Source organism: Canis lupus, chromosome 2, assembly GCF_011100685.1.
Source record: "Canis lupus familiaris isolate Mischka breed German Shepherd chromosome 2, alternate assembly UU_Cfam_GSD_1.0, whole genome shotgun sequence".
NCBI classification, from domain to species: domain Eukaryota; kingdom Metazoa; phylum Chordata; class Mammalia; order Carnivora; family Canidae; genus Canis; species Canis lupus.
In genome coordinates this window covers 10,892,866-10,913,926 of record NC_049223.1, presented here as the reverse complement: position 1 = coordinate 10,913,926, position 21,061 = coordinate 10,892,866, and the positions used below count along the sequence as shown (strand labels likewise).

Genomic DNA, 21,061 nt, shown 5'->3' with positions numbered 1-21,061 from the left:
AGGGCTAGTTTCAAAGATCTACAAAGAACTTATTAAACTCAACACCAAAGAAACAAAAAATCCAATCATGAAATGGGCAAAAGACAGGAAGAGAAATCTCACAGACATGTCCATATGGACATGGACATAGACATGGCCATCACGCACATGAGAAAATGCTCTGCATCACTTGCCATCAGGGAAATACAAATCAAAACCAAAATGAGATACCACCTCCCACCAGTGAGAATGGGGAAAATTAACAAGGCAGGAAACCACAAATGTTGGAGAGGATGCAGAGAAAAGGGGGAACCCTCTTACATTGTTGGTGGGAATGTGAACTGGTGCAGCCATTCTGAAAAACGGTGTGGAGGTTCCTCAAAGAGTTAAAAATACAACTGCCCTACGACCCAGCAATTGCACTTTTGGGGATTTACCCCAAAGATACAGATGTAATGAAACGCTGGGACACCTGCACCCCAATGTTTCTAGCAGCAATGTCCACATAACCAAACTGTGGAAGGAGCCTCGGTGTCCATCAAAAGATGAATGGATAAAGAAGATGTGGTTTATGTATACAATGGAATATTACTCAGCCATTAGAAATGACAAATACCCATCTTTTGCTTCAACGTGTTTGGAACTGGAGGGTATTATGCTGAGTGAAATGAGTCAATCGGAGAAGGACATACATTATATGTTCTCAATCATTTGGGGAATATAAATAATAGTGAAAGGGAATAGAAGGGAAGGGAGAAGAAATGGGTAGGAAATATCAGAAAGGGAGACAGAAAATAAAGACTCCTAACTCTGGGAAACAAACTAGGGGTTGTGGAATGGGAGGAGGATGCGGGGGGTGAATGGGTGACGGGCACTGAGGGGGGCACTTGATGGGATGAGCACTGGGCGTTATTCTGTATGTTGGCAAATTGAACACTAATAAAAAATAAATTTATTATTAAAAAAAGAAATTAAGGAGGAGACATTACAACAGATAGCACAGGAATACAGAGGATCATACTAGACTACTATGAACAATTATGTGCCAAGAAATCTAACAGTCTACAAGAAATGGATAAATTCCTATAAATTTACAACCTACCAATTCTAAATCATGAAGGGATAGAAAAATCCAAGTAGATCAATAGTAAGAGATTGAATCCATAATCAAGAATTTTCCGACAACAACAACAACAAAAAAAACCCAGAACCAGATGGCTTCACCAGTGAATTCTACCAAACATTTAAATAAGAACTGACACCAACTATCAAACTCCTTCAAAAATTAAATAGGGGACATTCTCAAACTCATGTTAAGAGGCTTGTATTACCCTGATAACAAAGCCAGATAAGGATACTACAAGAATAGAAAACTATAGACAAAATACCAGATAAATATACATTCAAAAATTCCCTACAAACTATTACTAAACTGAATTCAACAGCATATTAAAAGGAAGATATACTGTGATCAAGTGGGATTTATCCCTGAGATGCAAAGATGGTTACCATATACAAATCAATAAATGTGATATACAGCATCATCTCAATAGATGCAGAAAAGTGTTTAACAAAATTCAAAATCCTTTCATAATAAAAATTCAACAAGTGGACATAGAAGGAACATACTTCATCATAATAAAGGTCATATACAAGCCCATAGCTTACCTCATACTCAGTGGTGAAAAATCAAAAGCCTTTCCTCTAGAAAAGGGAACCCTCTTACACTGTTGGTGGGAATGTGAACTGGTGCAGCCACTCTGGAAAACTGTGTGGAGGTTCCTCAAACAGTTAAAAATATACCTGCCCTACGACCCAGCAATTGCACTGTTGGGGATTTACCCCAAAGATACAAATGCAATGAAACGCCGGGACACCTGCACCCCGATGTTTCTAGCAGCAATGGCCACGATAGCCAAACTGTGGAAGGAGCCTCGGTGTCCCTCGAAAGATGAATGGATAAAGAAGATGTGGTTTATGTATACAATGGAATATTACTCAGCTATTAGAAATGATAAATACCCACCATTTGCTTCAAGGTGGATGGAACTGGAGGGTATTATGCTGAGTGAAGTAAGTCAGTCGGAGAAGGACAAACATTATATGTTCTCATTCATTTGGGGAATATAAATAATAGTGAAAGGGAAAATAAGGGAAGGGAGAAGAAATGTGTGGGAAATATCAGAAAGGGAGACAGAACGTAAAGACTGCTAACTCTGGGAAACGAACTAGGGGTAGTAGAAGGGGAGGAGGGCGGGGGGTGGGAGTGAATGGGTGACGGGCACTGGGGGTTATTCTGTATGTTAGTAAATTGAACACCAATAAAAAATAAAAAAAAATAAAAAATAAAAATAAAAAAAGCCTTTCCTCTAAGATCAGGAATAAGACAATGGTGCTACTTTTGCAACTTGTCTTCAACATTGTACTGGAAGTCCTAAGAGAAATTAGGCAAGAAAAAGAAAGAAAAGCCATCCAAATCATAAAAGAGTAATTAAGGGTGTCTCTGATATAATCTTGCATATAGAAAAATTTAAAGACTCCACCAAAAAGTATTAGAATGAATAAATGAATTCAGTAAAGTTTTAGGATACAAAATCAAGATGCAAAATAAGTTGTATTTCTACATTATACGTCTGACAAACTATCTGTAGAAGATAAGTTTAGAAAGTAATCCATTTACAGTAGGATCAAAACCAATAAAATACTTAGCAATAAATCAAGTGAACGGTCTGTACACTGAAAACTATGACATAAATGAAAGAAATTGAGGAAGCCGCAAATAAGTGGAAAGATACCCTGTGTTTATAGATCAGATGAATTCACATTATTAAAAAGTCTGTACTACCCAAAGCCATCTATGGATTCAGTGCAAAGTTCCAAAGGCATTTTTCACAGAAATAGAAAAAACAATCCTAAAATTCATATGGAACCACAAAAGGCCCCACATTGCCACAGCAATCATGAAAAAGAACAAAGCTGGAGGGAGGTATCACACTTACTGATTTTAAACTATATTACAAAGATAATCAAAACAGTATCACACTGGCATAAAAATAGACACGCAGACTGATGGAACACAGCTGAAACCCAGAAATAAACCTGTACATGTATGGTCAACTAGTATTTGATAAATTATTCAAGATTAATTAATGGAAAAATGGCAGTCTCTTTAGTGAATGGTGATGGGAAAACTGGATATTCACACATAAAGAATGAAACTAGATACCTATCTTACAAAAATTAACTCAATATGGATTAAATATAAGACCTGAAACTGTAAAATTCCAAGAAAACATAGGGGAAAATTTTGATATTGGTCTTGGATACTATACTTAAAGCACAAGCAAAGAAATAAAACAATGACAAGTGGGACTACATAAAATGAAAAATCTTCTGTGTAGCAAAAGAAATGATCCTAACAAAACGAAAAGGCAACCTATGTAATGGGAGAAAATATTTGCAAACCATTTGTCTGATAAGGGGTTAATATCCAAATTATATAAGGGAGTCATACAATTTATTAGCAAAAAAACAAAACAAAAAATAATGAGATTAAAAATAAGCAAAGGATTTGAGTAGACATTTTTCCCAAGAAGAAAAAATATGTACACATCAAGAACTATTTAGAGTTCTAATGAATGAATTCAGCAAGGTTGACTGCAGAATACAAAAACAATAAGCAAATATCAATACTGTTGCCATATACTAGCTGTCACTGGCTGAATTCTATTCCCCCACCCCAACACACAGGCACAAATTCATATGTTGCAATCCTAATCCTAGTATTTCAGAATGTGACTATATTTGGAAATAGGTCCCTTAAAAAGGATATTATGTTAAAATAATGCCTGTAGGGTAGGCCCTTATCCACTATTTTTTTAACATTTTATTTTTAAGTTACCTCTATACCCAACAGGGCTTGAATTTCTAATCCTGAGATCAAAAGTCTCATGTTCTACCAACTGAGCCAGCCAGGCATCTCTGGCCCTTATCCAATCTGACTAGTATCCTCATAAAAAGAGGAAATTTGGACACACAGAGGGTCACCAGGGATGTAGCTGCACCAGATGAGGATATAGAGAGAAAGTGGCAAGCTGCAAACCAAGGAGAGAGCCCTGAGAAGAAATGAAACCTACTGACAGCCTAGTCTTGGACTTCTGATCTCTAGAGCTGTGAGGAAATAAATTTATGTTGTCTGAGCCACCCAGTCTGTGGCAATTTGTTTTAGCTGCCCTGGCAAACTAATATACTAGCCATGAACAATCCAGAAATGAAATTAAGAAAACAATGCCATCTACAATAACATCAGAAATAATAAAACACTTAGGAATAAATATGGCAAGTAACTGCAAGGCTAGTACACTGAAACTGCAGAACAATTTTAAAGAAGGTAAAGAAGACTGAGAAGTAAGGGGGAAAGCATCCCACATACATGGGCTGCAAGATTAGATATTGTCAAATACCATTAGTCTCCAAAATAATTTACAGATTAAATGTAATCCCTACCAAAATACCAACTACCATTTTTGCACAGTAACCAAAATAGTTTGGTACTGGCACTAGGCTAGACATATAGACCAACGGGATAGAATTGAGATGATACAACTCCATTTACTTTTTGCCAATCTATTTTCAACAATGATGCCAAGTTCATTCAATGAGAAAACAATAGTCTTATCAACAAATGACTGAGACAATTTTTAATCCATATTCAAAAGAATAATTTAGTTCCCTACCTTATACTGTATATAAATATTTAAACAAAATGGATAAAAGACCTTAATGTAAAAGCTGGAACAAGAGAACTCTTAGAAGAAAACAGAGGTGTAGCTCTTCATGACAATGGATTAGGCATGCATTTCTGATACATGACACCAAAAGCAAAAATAACCAATGGAATATATAATTAGGTTTCATAAAAAAATGCATCAAAGAATACTAAAAAAAGTGAAACAGCAATTCACAGAATAGGGGAAGATATTTGCATTTCAGATATCTAATAAGAGCCTAATATCCAGAATGTATAAAGAACTTTTACAACTCAACAATGAAAACAAACAGCACATTTAAAAGGGGGGCAAAGGTTTGGTTAGACAGCTCTCCAAAGAAGAAAAACAAATGCTCAATAAGCACATGAAAAGAGGCTTAATATGAATAGTTACTAGGGAAATGTAAATCAAAATGGTAATGAGATACCACTTCATGCCAACTGAGATGGCTATATTTTTTTTAAATAGGAAATAACGAGTGTCTGTGAGAATAAGGAGAAATTGGAGTCCTCATACATTGCTGAGAATGTAAAAAAGATGTAGCCACTGTGGAAATCAGTTTGTCAATGTTACACAGTGTCACCATTATCACCATATGTCCCTACAAATTATAATAATAGTACATGGATGGTCATAGCATCATTATTCATAATAGCCAAAAAGTAGGAACAACTCAAATGTTCATCAGCTGATGGATATAAAAAAGTAGTAGATCAAAAAAAAAAAAAGTAGTAGATCCCTTCAATGGAATATGTGACAGTAAAATAGCTACAACATGGACGAAACTTGAAAACATGTGAAGTGAAAGAAGTGACACATCAGAGGCCACATATTATTGATTTCATTCATGTGAAATGTCCAGAATAGGAAAATCCATAGAGACAGAGAGAGTATATTAGTGGTTGCCACGGATTGAGTGGAAGGGGAATAGGCTAATGGGTATGGGCTTTCTTTTCAAATGATGAAAATGTTCTAGAATTAGATGGTTGCTTTGATTTCAGTGTTGTGAATATACTAACAACCACTGTATTAGACACTTTAAAAGGGTTAATCTTAAATTATGTGAATTATATATCAATAAAATTCATATAGCAAGATGAAAATAAAATAATTTATAGGACAAGAAGAGAAGATGGATGCAAGGTGAGTAAAGGAAATGCAGAACAAAGCATCAAGACTGAAGATCAGCAGTGGTAGCAATGTGTGGTGCAGAGCACCTGTGATCTGTGCCAGGAGCAATCCCTTCCACCAGAGGCTCTACAGAAGCATGATTGCTGCTGGGGCAGACACTTGGGTTACATATTTCCCGTACTTCAGACACTTTTATCGGTTCAAAAAAATCTGGATAGGATATAAGTCTAACAAGGATGTCCACAGCAGTTAACATTTTCAGAACCTTTCCATGTGCTCCATTATTAGGCATTGTGCAGAATATTCTTTCACATGTTTATTTCATTTGTTAATTCACTAAGTACTTGCTGAGCACCTGCCCATTTTCCTTTTTTTTTTTTTTGAAAAATGCAGGATTTTAACTTCTCTTTGATTATAATTGAGGGATACATAAGGTTTATGTTTCTGTTTCTGTTACACATTATTGCTACTTAAGGAGAAATGTAAGATAATGCACCTAATCTTTTTAATAATTATTTTCTCCTTGCCTGCAGTGGGGAGTGTTTGGACCTTGGCCAGAGCATGGCAAGTTTTAACTACGTGTGCACTGGTCTGCTTGTTAAAAGAGACCTAAGAACTGAAGCTTGCAGGACCCTATGCTCAGTAGACATGGTATGTGCAGGGGTTTGTGCTGGTCTTCTTGGGATGGGCCCACTGCTCTGGTTCTCAGATATACTGGCCTGAGAAAAGCAACACCTGTAGAGCTCAAGGGGGTGGGGTTGGTGTAAGAGCTTCAGGCAGACAGTGTTGATGGTGTGCTGCTAATCCCATTTTAATAGTTTCTTTTCTATTACTTAAATTTGCACAGTTTTGTACTTTGTTATTTACTGATTAAACTTTAGCTTATTAAGATTTAGAAGGAAGATAATATAAACATGAATACAATTTTAATGCAATATATTTCATTATGAATGACTAAAATGTAATTAAATATAATAATTATGTTGTTAATTTCATTTAAATAGTAAATGTAGTATTGATATGAGGAGAAAAGGCATTAAGTATTCTTTCATGTTAACTGTTTCTGTATAAAAAAAAGTGATGTTAGCTATTAGGTGATTTTTAAAAATATTTGATTCAAAACACTCAATTCATAAGATTTTTACATAAAACTATAAAAGAGGTAAAAGGTAGAATATCCATCAGCAGTATAATGAAATCCTGGTTGATTCTGAGAGCAGAAGTCAGCCCAGATGAACAAATGAGTCTTATAATTTTGTATCAGAGATCAAAAAAATTATGCCTATCAAATGAGGAGGGACAGGAAATGCCAGAGACCCAGAGGGAAAGGTCATAATATTAGCTGAGGACTGAGTAAAAGCAATCCAGTAATAGCAATGTCCCTTTATTTGACCAAATTGTGGAAAATTTTAACAAATCTCGGTAAAACAGACCAGAAACTATTTCTTGAAATAATAGCAAAAAAGAATGTTAAATGCTACTCCACAGCCTGTATTACATTCTGTTTTTTTGAGTAAGCATGGTGTTTTCTTGAGTATCCTGCTAGACAACTTTGAATTCAGGATAGGTCCTTGGAACCTATACTTAGAGTTGGAAGTAGGATGTGATAAGTCATTGTATTTGCCTTTAGACAGATAGTATTGCACTTGGAATGTGGAGAAATCTTCCTGAAGGGTGGTGTAAATAAAAGTTGCAAACAGATTGGAATACCATAGATATTAGCTTGGGTCTGCTTAAAGTTCTACGTTGTTGACAGTGATTCTGATATATGATCTTAAGATCTTAGAAGAGAATGTTCTGTGAATTCCAGATCTCTGTATTAGACAGAGAACTCAAGTATTACTCTGTTGAAATTTCTGATTAATTTGTTCCTTGTTCTGATTAATTGGTTCCTTGTACCAATTTTAATTAGTAAAGTTAAGCTAGTGCTTAAAAACCCAGCAATTCAGTTATCATATCTATAGTAAATAGAAATGAGCCTCACTTATTATAACTCTTCTTTCAAGTCACATGGAAGATGAAATTTTTTTCACTGAGACGCCGTATTTTGTCTCCATGAAATTGAAGTAAACAGTAATACTGTGGTACAGTGTATATATACCACAAACTGAAATCACTTAGGCCACAAATTCACTGCTTTTAATTAGCCAGGATCACATGAGTAATTAGCCCCTTCCATTTCACTCTGAATATACTATCCTACATATACTTTATGTACTTGTTGCTTGTTATACTGTATATATTTTTATATAAATGATTATCAATTGATATCTAAGGCAAAACATTAAAACCTACATTTATTATGTTCTTAGTTCTGGGCATTAAAATATCATGCATCACTGATTTTTGTTTACCTCTCTCTTCTCCCATACCTAAGTATTTTCTATGAGGGTGACTCTTCAGAATATCCTGTGAGTAAAATGAAACAACTGAATAGCACCAATGATAGACAAAACATAAAAAACCCTCCAAAGTCACCATTAATTACAACTGGGGTTCCTTTCAGTGTTTGACATCAAATTTCCATTTAAGGTATATAGCTTCAATCAGGAGGGCAAAGATTACTTATAACAAACAAGAAAAATATTCGTAATTTGCATATAACAATGAAAAGAAAAGAAAATGATACTAGGAACTTGGTTCTCTTCTCTTCAAAAGAAAAAAAAAAAGAGGAACCACCCCGCGCCCCTTGTTTTCCTACTGTGAAAGTAGGGGGAAATATCCCAAACTAAAAGAAGTAATGCTTTCTTGAGATGACTCCTACTGGGTTCCTTATAATTTTGCATATAATGGGAATTGGAGTTGTACAAAACATTTTAAGAAGCTTTCCACATGGATTCATGAAGTAGTGACCTCAGTAGGGATGCAGATGAAAAGCTCAACATCCACTACAACAAGCAAATTTTGATGAGAAAATTGTTTTCCAAGGTAATGTTAAACAGGTAAGTATCTTAGGTACTCCAATTTGTTTGCGATGTTACATTGAACTTAAAAACTCTCAGTTGAGGGGGATCCCTGGCAGGCTCAGTGGTTTAGCGCCTGCCTTCAGGCCCAGGGCATGATCCTGGAGTCCCAGGATCCAGTCCCGGGATCAAGTCTCAGGATCAAGACCTACATGGGGGGCTCCCCGCATGGAGCCTGCTTCTCCTTCTGCCTGTGTCTCTGCCTCTCTTTCTGTGTGTCTCTCATGAATAAATAAAATCTTAAAAAAAAACAAAAAACAAAAACAACTCTCAGATGAGCAGAAATAAAAGAACCAGATTTCTTAAGTATGGTGAGGAGGAAATCAACCAGTTGCAAGAAAGCTCAGGAGAGAGCAAAGGTCTTGGGATAATCAAATGTGTATGTATAACATTGATATATATATATATATATATGTGTATATATATATACACAGACACACATATATATATGTGTGTGTGTATACATATATATTTCTGATATAAATATTGTATTGTGGAAGACATGTTGCACTTCCTGTTTCCCTTCTCACCAGCTAAGTCACCATGAGAGAGGCATCCTTTCTGCATCAAATTAGCCTAGTAGTTTGATTATTGGATCCATTACCTGTGGGGTTTTGTGACAAAATTAAGGTCTGCCAACCTTAAAAATAAAATTTCCAGTCATTTAGCCAGCAAAGAAAAACTGATTTGGGAGTAGTAGAGGAATTGCAATTTAGGACCTGCAAGCTATGCCAAAAGCATAGGCAAGTCTGAAGAACAAGGAGAGGGGCTTGCTTTTATAGAGGGCAGGAGGGATTTGGTTGTTTTCAGGAAAGGTTTATTGGAGAAAAGGAAGAGTTCTGGGTAGCAGCTTCTCATTGGCTGAGTTGTGGCAGTTTCTCTTCTAGGTTAATGACTGAGCAAGGAGAAAATCTTTTTCCTTCTTCTTCCTAGGGTCGGTAAAGTAAGCTGCTGCTTGTTGGGGTATGTAAAGTAAGCTGCCATTGCCTCTGACTACATTTTGAATTAGGTTAATTTTGTTCATTTTCGTAGGTGCTCATCAATAGCATCTTCAGAGCATGAAGTAGAGTGGGCAAGAAGAGACTAATAGGAGCTTTTGAATTTAAGAACAGTGAAGAAAACTCTTCATTGATTTAGGACTCTCCCTCTCCTGTGTCTTGGGAAACATAAACTCTTGTACTTTGCACAGGCACTGTTTTCAATTCTTTAAGTATACAGTAATAACTCATTGAATTCAATACAACCTTATAAGGGCATTACTACCATTCTCCGCATTTGATGGATGAGGAATTGAGGCACTTTGAGATTAACTGCTCAAAGTCATATAGCTAGTTAGTGGGGGAAGGTGGAATTCTAGCCCCGGGCAGTCTGTTTCTAGAATTAATATTTTTAACCAATATGCTTTGCTACCTTTCTTTGTATTTGTCCCTTTAAAATGAGGTTCACTAAACAAAAGATGTAAACTAGTGAGAGGACTGGGAAGGGTTAACTCCGAGGCACATCCCGGAGCAGGAAAAAAACAAAAACAAACTAGCCCGCGACTGCCAGTTAAAGCCCCCGTAGGAAATTCAATGGGCCTCCTGTTCCTTTAAACTCCCGCTTTCCCCCCGGGGCGGACACTTTACAAAGCCTCGGCGGCGGCGGGACCGCGCTCCCGCGCACCTCCTTCCTCCTCCCAGCTTGAGGGTCCCGGGTCCGACCCTCCAGGGGGTTTCTCGGGGTCGGTGGCCCAACTAGCTCGGGTTCGCTTTCTTCACCCCCAACCACTGCAGCACACGCCCTCCCGGGAATGGCGAACTGTAATTAACCCCTTAGCGCCCGGGAACCCCCGCCAGCGGCTGGCGGCTTTGGAGAGGCGGTGAGGGGCCGCGGGTGGCCCGGGCGGTGCGCGGAGGCGGCCGGGGGCCAGGCGGGCGAGGGCGCCGCGGGCCGGGCGGCAGAGGCCGGAGCTGGGTGCAGGATGGCGCGCGGGCGGCGCGGAGGTGCAGCCCCGCGCTCCGCTCCGAGCTCGCCCTCCTCGCCGCCTCTCCCGGCTCTCGGGGCGGCGGGCTGCCGGGGGCGCGCGGGGCGGGGGCTGCACTCCCACTCCCCCTGGCTTCGCTCCTCCGGCTCAGTCTCTCGGCGACTCCTCTGCCAGCCCCGAGGAGAGCGCAGCCATTGGACAGGTCGGTGCTAGCTGCCGGTTTCGGGGAGGAAGGTGGGAGAAGCCTGAAGGAGCGAGGGGGAGGGAGGAGGGAGGAGGGTGCAGCGGCCGATCTGGCAAATTGCGAGCTGCCTTCCCTCCCCAAAGTGTGGAGCAGAAGCGCGGGGGAGCTCGGCGGCGGCGGCGCCTCCTCCGCCACCAAACTCCCGAGCTCGGCAGGGCTTGTGGCCACCTCTTCCTAAGCCAGAAGGAACCCTCTCCCGATAGGTTTCGGCCTGACTCCCCCCGCCCCCTCTCCCTCCTCCTCATTTCTTTCTTCCTCTTCCCTTCCCCCCCTTCTTTTTCTTTCTTTCTTTCTTTCTTTTTCTTTCTTCTTTTTTTTTCTTTTAACACACACATATTCCCACCCCCCCACCCCCCCACCCCCGGCTTCGGACCTTAGATTGCTGCAGCCCGAGCCTTCCCTGGGCTCAGCTCTTTAGGGCTGCCCATCCCTCGGGCTGCGAGAAAGGACGCGCGCCCTGCGTTGGGCGAAGAAAAGAAGAAAAACTTGTCGGAGGGGTTTCGCCAGCCCACAGTAACCCCCTTCCCGCAAACCCACAGCTCCCGCGGGGGCCGTCCCAACACTGGGGAAAGTTCCTTCTGAGCCGAAGCCCTCTTGGATTTGCAGAAGGCAGCCGCGCCGGCTGTGGAATTAGATCTGTTTTGAACCCAGTGGAGCGTACCGCGGGGGCTCGGAAGTGCCTGTCTGCGGGCACCCGGGTGGCGCTGCCCGTGCGGAACCGAGAGTTCGCGAGCCCCGGCTGCAAGTGGCCTTCCCTCCCCGCAGTTGTCCTGTGTCTGGGTGCTGTGGCAAGTTGCGAAGAGAGACCCGGAGGTCCGGAGAGAACTGCACTCCCCTCGCCCTCCTCCCTTGCTCCTCTTCCCAGCTCCTGAGTGTGAAATCCCATCGAGATTTTACAAAGGCCTCCAGGTTCCGCGGAGGCCGGTCCGCAGAGCTCTAACCCCGTCGTCCCGGTCGCCCCCGTCCCCACCCGGAACCCCGGAGCCCAGCGCGCCTGGGAAGGACTGGCGGGGCGGGGGAGGGAGGTCGCGGCGGCGGCGGCGGCATGGCGAGGTTCCCGAGGGCCGACCTGGCCGCTGCAGGAGTTGTGTTACTTTGCCACTTTTTAATGGACCGGTTTCAGTTCACCGAAGGGGAGCCTGGAAACCAAATCAATGGTAAGATGCACTTTCGCTTGTTGATTTTGTGCGCAGCTGAAGACCTCGCTAACACCCCCCCCCACCTCCCCCATTCTCAGCCCACCCCCACTTCATCTGTCTGCCCTTGGGAAAGTTACTGCAATTGCTTTTCGGGTAAACTTGGGCTTTCCGAATGGGGAGAAGATGGTCGGTTTAGAGAAGGGCACTGGCGGGGGGGGGGGGGTCTGGAGGATTTCGGGCTTCCTTCACCTGAGCGACAGGGGGTGGTACCGTCTCCCCAAGTCTCCCAGAGAGGGCTCTGGTGTGTGAGAGCAAACCTCCTTGTGTAGATTCCTCTCCCGGTAGCTGGCATCCCTGGGCACTCTCCCCTCTGGCTCCTGCTGCCACCCTGCTGCTGCGATAGACTAAGCGAGTGCGTGATGGGGGCTGTGGGTGGGAGACGTGGTGGCAGCCGGAGATTGCAGCCCCCCCCCCCCCCCCCTTGGCTGGAGGAAAAATTTACTGTGGCCGCACCTTCCATCCCCAGGCGATCCCCACCTTAGCTCCCTTTCGAGGTCTGGGGCCCGCCGGGCTCTGGAAGTGGGGCGGGGTAGGTGCGGCGGGGCGCAGGGGAGGGGAGGAGGCGACCGGACTGTGGTGGGCGCGCCTCGGGAGACCAATCCCTGCCACCATTGTCCTCGGCCGACCGGCTTCGCAGACAGGCCTGAACGTGTCCGGGGTTTGTCCAAGTGCCCTGGCGATGCCCCCACGCGGAGACCTGGTCTTTGCATCCTCCCAGGGGCAGTGTCCTCTGCTCGGGCGGATGCCAGCCAGGTGCGCGTCTGGTCGGGAGCCTCCACCCGCGGCCCGCTGGCTCTCTGAGGCTGGGCGCTGCGGAGCCGGGGTCCAGGTACCTCCCGAGAACTGGGTGCCTGCTCACCATTTCTGCCCCTCAGGAAGAAAGGGAAGAAACAGGCAGAGAAAGCGACCGTGGCAGAGATTTGTGAACTCAGGTTAGAGTTCGAGAGGAGGTGAAATGAACAAAAACACTTGGAGGAAAAAAAAAAAAGAAAGAAAAAAAAAAAAGAAAAAAACTTTCTGATTAGGATGATCAAGGTTTTGTTTTCTTTTAATTCGGAAGGTGGGAGTTGTGGTAAGCGCTTCCCTCAGAAAGCATACATGTATCCTCCAAATGTCAACACGAAAGTCGCAGATGGAAGCCTAGTGAGGTCACCTGGGGATTCCAGGTGAGATGAATCTCGGAGAAAGTCCTTGAATGAATTTTACCAATCTGAGACCTAGAAATCGGCTAAAACACTGCCCCTGGTGGGAATTCGTACAGAGAAAACACAGATTCTGACTCTGCGCTCCAAATTATGGTTGGAGGGGTGTGTGGAGGGGGCAACATCATGACAACACTTCTAAAACTGTGAAATGCTTTAAAACTCCAATTTTCCTGATAATTGATTTGTCTTTGTCCCATATAATTTTCTTCTGCATGAATGGATATAGGTTGTTATTTACTGGGTGTCATATCAATAGATTATCCATTTTTGTTTATCTTTCATTGATTTAAAAACATACGACTTTTACCCCATGGTATTGATACCTCATCACCACATTTATGGAATAAGTAGATGCTTAAAGAAAACAATTTTCTACATGCCAAGAGAGGTTAGAGAGAGATATGTGCCAAAATGCATCCCAAGTTGTTTATTTCAAAACTTCTTTGGCACTGGTTGTAAGTAATGCATTTACAGTAAATAATAAATGAATAAATGTCAGCAAATATTTATTTTTTCTGAGCTTCTTTCATTAATGATATATTATTGAGAAAAGAATATATATACATTTTCTATTCTAAGTTCTCAAATTGAGGATGAAGTAAACATTCCATTCTAAAATTGGCCAGATAATTCAAAGCTTTGTGAATTAGAAAATACCTAAGTTGTTCAACATAAATGTACAGGTGTTACAAACTAATTATAAACTAGTGTCCACGGTGGAAAATTACTTTAGAAACCCGTATGTTTATAGGATTGAGTAAAAAAAAAAAAAAAAAAAAAAAAAAAAGGTTTTAAATTTCTTGGTAAATGTTCTGGAGATTTATTGAAAACTGAAGTAGCTTCTTTACTCAATATCAATCTGCTTGTAGTTTTTGAATAGTCTAGGAGTTAAATGGTTAGCCTACTGAATATATAAAATACAGCAAAGAAAGAAGAGAAAAAATAATTTCTTTTGTAAGTAGTCTAGGTAGAAGTTCAACATGGGGAAATTTTTAAAAAGTCCAGCTGTCTTGAAATTCACCATGTAGCAATCAGGATTTTTATCACAGACATTTTGGCACAGGGGAAAATATCTGATTTCATAACAGGGACATTTTAATTATGTATTGCTTTAGAACTGCTGCAGTTGATTTTATTGCCACCAGAGGGCAGAGAAACTATTTTCTCCTGTTCCTTTCTTTCCAAATGTCTCAGATTAATGATCTTCAATACTTTGTTTTTCCTAAGGGCAATATTTTTTTGATATTCAACTTACCATTTATAAATGAGTGGAAGTTTGTAATAAGGAGTGTTTATTTCCCATGTTTATTGAAATTAACGATTCATTCAACATTTATAAAGCACCTCCTACTTGTAAAGGTGTAAACTTTGAATATATTCTTGTGGTGTACTTGTATGATGGAAAAAACCAAGTACCCTTTTTTGCAGCATTGCTGGAGATTTTTTTAAACAAATTATTGTCGAATTCTCAAGAATGTGGCTTTAAAATGTTTCTCTTAGGATTAAAAGTTCATTATCATAATGAATTTATTTTTAGGATAGTCTACATACCTCAGAAGTATTTGCCATCCTAAATAGTTTTTCTCAACACCAGTATTTAGATAAAAATAAGCTTAGACTAATTCTAGGTTCTGTAAATCTGGAATCATCTTTGTATTGTTATATACTCATTTGTATATTCTAAATTGATTGAAAAAATCTAGTAACAGTGTCAAAGAGAACCATGTATTAATGGCTCAGAGAATTCTAAGATTTAAATATGGACAAGGGGGCTAAAATCATGTAATTATTTTAGCCTTGTTTTTACTCTTAAATGTGACTTAATGCAGTAAGGAAGTTCAGTACTGCTATATAGAGAGTAAAAATAGTTTAGGACTCCATGGAATTTCCACTATTTAAATTTTCTAATATTGCTGTGTACTAGAAAGAAATAGTTTATTTTTAGAAGATCATTTACATTTATTGTCGCTGTTTCTCTAGTGGCATATTTTTCTAATTTCTGCTTTCATTGGAGTTAAAAGGCTTAATTTGAACTATTACTAACGTGTAGGAGAGTATCTCTGTTAGACATACCATCATTACTATAATTTTTTTGTTTGCATATATAAATAGAACAGAAAATTATAATAGAAAGTTAATCCAAGTGAATATTCTCTATAAAGTACATGTGAGCCAGATTAATGAACACATGGCAGGTTGATTTTCAATCAATGACTCATGATTGCATATAAAATTTTTAAAACACGAAATGTGAAAGTCTTTTTCCTCTAGAGAATTGATACAAGTTGAAGCCTAAGGTTGGGTAAGATTTTTAGTTCATGGATGTCCACATAGAAATTTAAAATTATTTTAAGTAGGACAGGTTGTGTGTTTGTTAAGTTTGATCTTCAGAAACAGGTTTTTATCAAGTAGAATATACTTGAGCAAAACGTAGTAATAGAAGATGCTAATTTGCTCCAAACAGCTTTCTTCTCTGCAAGAATCAGATACTTTCCTGCAGAGATATAGACAACATAGATTCTTTTCAATTTGTCTCTGCTTTTTTGCTTCCTAAAAGGTATTTCCTATCATAGAAGCAGTATGTTTATGAAGATTAATGAATTGATCAGCAGCTGTAATCATGAGATCTGAAGTCTTGAGCTGTTTCCTACGACAATAAACAGGCTCTTCATCATGGCCTTCCAGACCTTTGCCATGTGGCCTAGACCTATTGTTTCACTTCTCACTCCTCTTCCCATTATTGAACACTCTAAGAACCCATTGAGGCTCCCTGATGTTCCCTGAGTATATAGGGTGTGTTACCACCTGTCCTCCTTTCCTAATCCTCCCTCCTTTCTCTCTCTCCTCCTTCCTTAATCCATCCCTATCTGTCCATCTTCTACTTTTCCTTACAGGTTTATCTCAGGTGACACCCAGAACCCTCTGGGACTCTGTGCATTTTTGACTCTGCTTGATTTAGGAAGACATGTTGCTGTTGCCTTTCTTCCCCCTTCCCATTTCTGTGTCTCTTTCATGCACTTAGACTGTATATCATGTTCTCCAGGCCACGGTCCACTACTGTTCATTTCTGAATCCCCCATGGCATCTACCACACCGGCGTGCAATAAAGAGCTGTTGGACTGACCAATGGAATTATAGTTCAAGCTGGGTTATTGCCTTGAATGTCACCTTAGGAGACTTTTTAAAATACTTTTTACTCTATTGGTGACTTTTTCCATCAACAGGTTGGAAATGAATATACAGCGAGGTTTATAGAATTAATCATTTAAAACAAGAGAATAGGATCCAGAGGTCTTCTGAACAATCATGCTTCCAATGGATAATATTTACCTTAAACCTTCTATCAACAGGTAGAACTTTTGAAAAGTTCATTCTATTGCTCAACTATACTTCTGGTTTCTGAATGAATTTTCACTCATGTTCTTCTAACACTTTCAAGTACAACATGTGTGTATATTTGTGGGTATATATATATATATATACACACATATATACATATATATGTATGCATATATATATAGTGATAATGTGTTTTCAGTGGAGATTAACACCATTAAGTAGTTTAGTTTAATTGTTTAGTTTAGTTCAGTTTAGTTCTTTGTGAAATTACTTTTGAATTGAATTGTGCTCAGGCCTCATGCCATTAACCTACACTGAAGGAGGCTTTAAAAAGAAGTAAAAAAATAAAATAAAACAAAACAAAATAAAATAAAATAAAACAAAATCAGCCTTATAAAATTTGTTACGGTAGTTCTTTTGGGGGAAGGAATTGGTGGTACTATGCAATGTGTCTGCTCCCTGAGTAGCTGAGGGCAGGAAAAGAGAAAAAAAGAAAGAGAAATCTTGTATCTTGAAAACAGAGTTGTTTTCCTGAATTAGTTTATTTCTGTCTTCTGGGCATGGTGACTAGTGACCAGATACATTACCTCTTAATATTTGATTTCTTGAAAGCTGGGAGCATAATTTGTAGCCCACTTCCAACAAGTATATAAACCTTCGCTATTTATTTATTTTTCTATTTATGGGGACTAACTTACCTGTTGCTTCATCTTCTCTTTCCCACTCTTACTGATTTTTGTCTAACTTTCCACACTTAAAAATCTTGTATTTGTTTTAGAGGTGGGAAGTAAGTAAATAAAAAGTAATCACCATAATATGTAAGGTTATAGATTACTAAATTGCTTTTCAGCTTTCTTTTAATCTAATTCCAGTCCTTTGCCTTTATTCTGAATGCATTTTCTCAAAGCTTTAATTATCTCTTTACAGTACTGCACTGTGAGAAGTCTTTCTTCTTCACTAAAGGTTCATACAGGATGTCTCCTCTCTCTATCCTTCAGACAATGATTCTGTTCAACTGAGGAAGTTATTGAAGACTGACAGACAAAGTAGAGATGCTTTTATTAAGAGTTTCTCTCACTATTTATCGTGTCCCCTATTGCCTGGTCAAATTAACACAATAATATCTGAAGGAAGAACAGAATATAAAATATTCTACATTGTGTTGTAACCAGACATTGCACTCTTTTTTTTAATATTTGTTCTTCGGCTTTTTTTTTCTTTTTTCTTTTTTTTTGGCCTCTTTCATTAAAAAGGTGGCAAGATGTGGAATGGTGGTACAGAGTAGGGCATTTAAATAGAAGTTGAGGTCCTGTCAGGGACATGTTTGGAATGAGGATAGCCAGTTAAAGATTGCAGATACAACTACGAAGTCAGAAACTGTGTGGCCTTCCTTGAAATCCAGAGTTTTAATCCCTCCCTCCCGAGGTCATCCAAACAGATGTAAGCACTGTTCTCCTACTCTTCTAAATTAAAAGTGATAGTCACTGTTTCTGCTTCAGATGTTGTAGTGGAGAGCGGTTTGTGGTTTTGTTGAGAGGATCATAAAGGCAAGGGTTGCAGAATGACTTCCATTTTTCTTGTCTGGAGTCTTTTTCTTTTCTCTTTAAAGATTTTATATATTTATTCATGAGAGACAGAGAGAGAGAGAGGCAGAGACACAGGCAGAGGGAGAAGCTCCATACAGGGAGCCCGATATGGGACTCGATCCTGGGACTCTAGGATCACACCCAGGGCTGAAGGCGGCGCTAAACCGCTGGGCCACCGGGGCTGCCCATCTGGAGTCTTTGCTTAGTTTCTTCCTCTCCTCACCTACTATTTTTCACTAATTAATTGGAAAATTTTCATAGAATTTGTAGTGCTCAAAGTCTCATCTTGTAAGTAAGGTGCTTAGCTCATTGAGGCTTTGAGAATATAGCGAATGTAAAGAATGTACCCTGTGGATAAACTGCATAAAAATCAGGATTTTTAAACGTCACATTTCTCCTTGGAGTGTTCATTGATAGGAGAAGTGTAAATACAGCTGACATAATTTTCTTTAAGCAAGAGGTAGTAACTACACTCTTAATTTATTTTGATCAGGATAATATTTTCTTTGGTCCAGTTGGAATATGGAGCATTCAGCATGCAATGATGTTTTTTGGTAGTGGTTTTTGGGTAACACACTTGTCAATTGTGTATGTGTATCTGTAGCATGAGCTCTCAACTTTTTCTCTCTGAAACCGTTATCTCAGCATCCAATAAAATACTTATTTCCCTAAACCCTAAAAAAGAAACAAGATAGAATCTGTCACTTTAGAATATGAAATTCACAAATAATAATGATATTTAAGATGTGAAGTAGTCTTCTAGGGTGTATTTATATTAGGCATATTAATTTATTTCTCTCCAGAAACCAACATAGACTATAGCCATCACTAGCACAATGGATCTGATTGCTTACTTGGTATACTTTTGTTCATTTGTTTGGTCAAAACAGCCCACTGACCTTACTGCAGGCGTAGCAGAGAGCATGTCCAGTGTTGACTCTGACTTCTTTTGGCTTCTCCTTCTGCTATCCATTCCCTTCAATACATCGCTGTAATCTGCACTTCAAAATATTCATGAAAAAATTTATGTGGAGTGGTTTTGGCATACTGAATCACATTCCCAGTTCATGTGGATTCCCACTGTCAAAAGTTCAAAATTGAACTTTTGATTAAAAAAAATCAACCTCCTAATTTTTTTGCTACTCCATAGTTTCATGTTTAAAAAATAGATAATGTGTACTATAAGGACATATTTGAACTATGAAAAACTAAGAAACAAAAACAACAAAGAGGCATGTCACTATATTGGCATTTGTGTGTCTTATGTGCATTATGTGTCTTCACGTCCACATGCAAGGGTTGCTCAGCTTATATTCAAAGGTAGAATTCATGGGTTATGGAGTTTATGAATGTTCTGCTAGGAAAGATAATGCCTGGGACAAGTTGCCCTGCTAGATCTTCCTAGATAAAGTACTTCAAAGATAAAGGTAGGGGGAGGGGGAGAAAACCCTGATAATTATCTCTCTGTGGATATCACACAATCTTAATTACTTTAGCTTTATAATAAGTATATCCGGTTGGGCAAACCTGCCCTTCTTGTTTTTGATCTCCAGAAGTGTCCTGGCTATTCTAGAAGACTCTTTGCTTTTCCATTATCTACTTATAATAAACTTTTCAGGTTTTGCTAAAAACTGTGTTGGACTTTGTTTGAAGTCACATTAAATCTCAAGGTCATTAAGTAAAGGTCTCTGTTTCTAAGCAACATGGAGAAGTTGTAATTTCTTTTCTACAACATCTAAAAGCCAGAGCAAGCACCATGGCACTTCATGATAAATTGTTAATAACGACTATTTGGCAATGATCTTTTTTAGTTGAAACAATGTCCTTAGATTGAGGACTAGTGTTGTTTTCGTGATCACATCATGAAGCTAATGGTACATCTAATTGTTTCTTAGGAAATATAGGTGGAAACCATAGATAAATTAAAAGGAGCAACTCAACTGAGGGAAAGAATGTTAATTTCTAACTTCTTGGAAACGCTACAAATGAGGGGTAAGCACTAGGCAAATAATACATGGAAATGGTGACACTTGTCCCTTTTAGTGACCCATCTCTGGACCAGCATAGCAGTTCCAGGCAAGATTATAGGTTTGCTCCATGAGAAACAGCTCTGATGGGGTGCCTGGGTGTCTCAGTCCATTAAGTGTCTGTCTTTGGCTCAGGTCATGATCCCAGGGTCCTGGGATGGAGCCCTGTATGGGGCTTCCTGCTCAGCGGGGTGTCTGTTTTTCCTTCTCATTCTGTCCCTCCCCTCCACTCATGCTCTCTTTCACTTTCTCTGTCCTACCTCACATAAATAGCATCTTAAAAAAAAAAAAAAAAAAAAAAAAGAAGAAGAAAGAAAAAAACAGTTCTGGTGAGAAAGGTAAAAGCCCCTGGATTTAGGATTCTCCTTAATGTTTGTTCCTTAGCTAATTAGTATCAATTTCATGGGAGATTTACATTGAAAGAAAGCACACTTTACAAATTACATCCATTTGAAGATAATAGATTTATGATTTTATTTAGACTATAGGCATTTATAAATTAAAAGGCTATCATTTGCTTGAGTTGAAAATTCAAACCTCATCTCTGCCTCAACACAGTTTATGACTGGCTATTGCTCTGCACTCATGTGTACTGATCTGGATATTTTTTAATCAGGAGTAAACTGACAAGCCAGGCAGTCTGTTTTATTTCTTTG

The 21,061-nt window shown here is 39.5% G+C and overlaps 1 protein-coding gene across 2 annotated transcripts in view; it reads left to right on the top strand.

Moving 5' to 3' along the window:
• The window catches only part of PLXDC2 (plexin domain containing 2), a 512,014-nt gene that overhangs the window by 42,328 nt on the left and 448,625 nt on the right, over window positions 1–21,061 (top strand). Inside the window, exon 4 of one of the 2 annotated variants that reach the window (XM_038529866.1) lies at window positions 6,413–6,530. In XM_038529866.1, the coding sequence (XP_038385794.1) occupies window positions 6,515–6,530 (16 nt within the window). In that variant the 5' untranslated portion in view covers window positions 6,413–6,514. Of the gene's footprint in view, window positions 1–6,412; window positions 6,531–11,392; window positions 12,207–21,061 lie in introns of those variants that run through there. The other variant, XM_038529863.1, reaches the window with a different exon arrangement.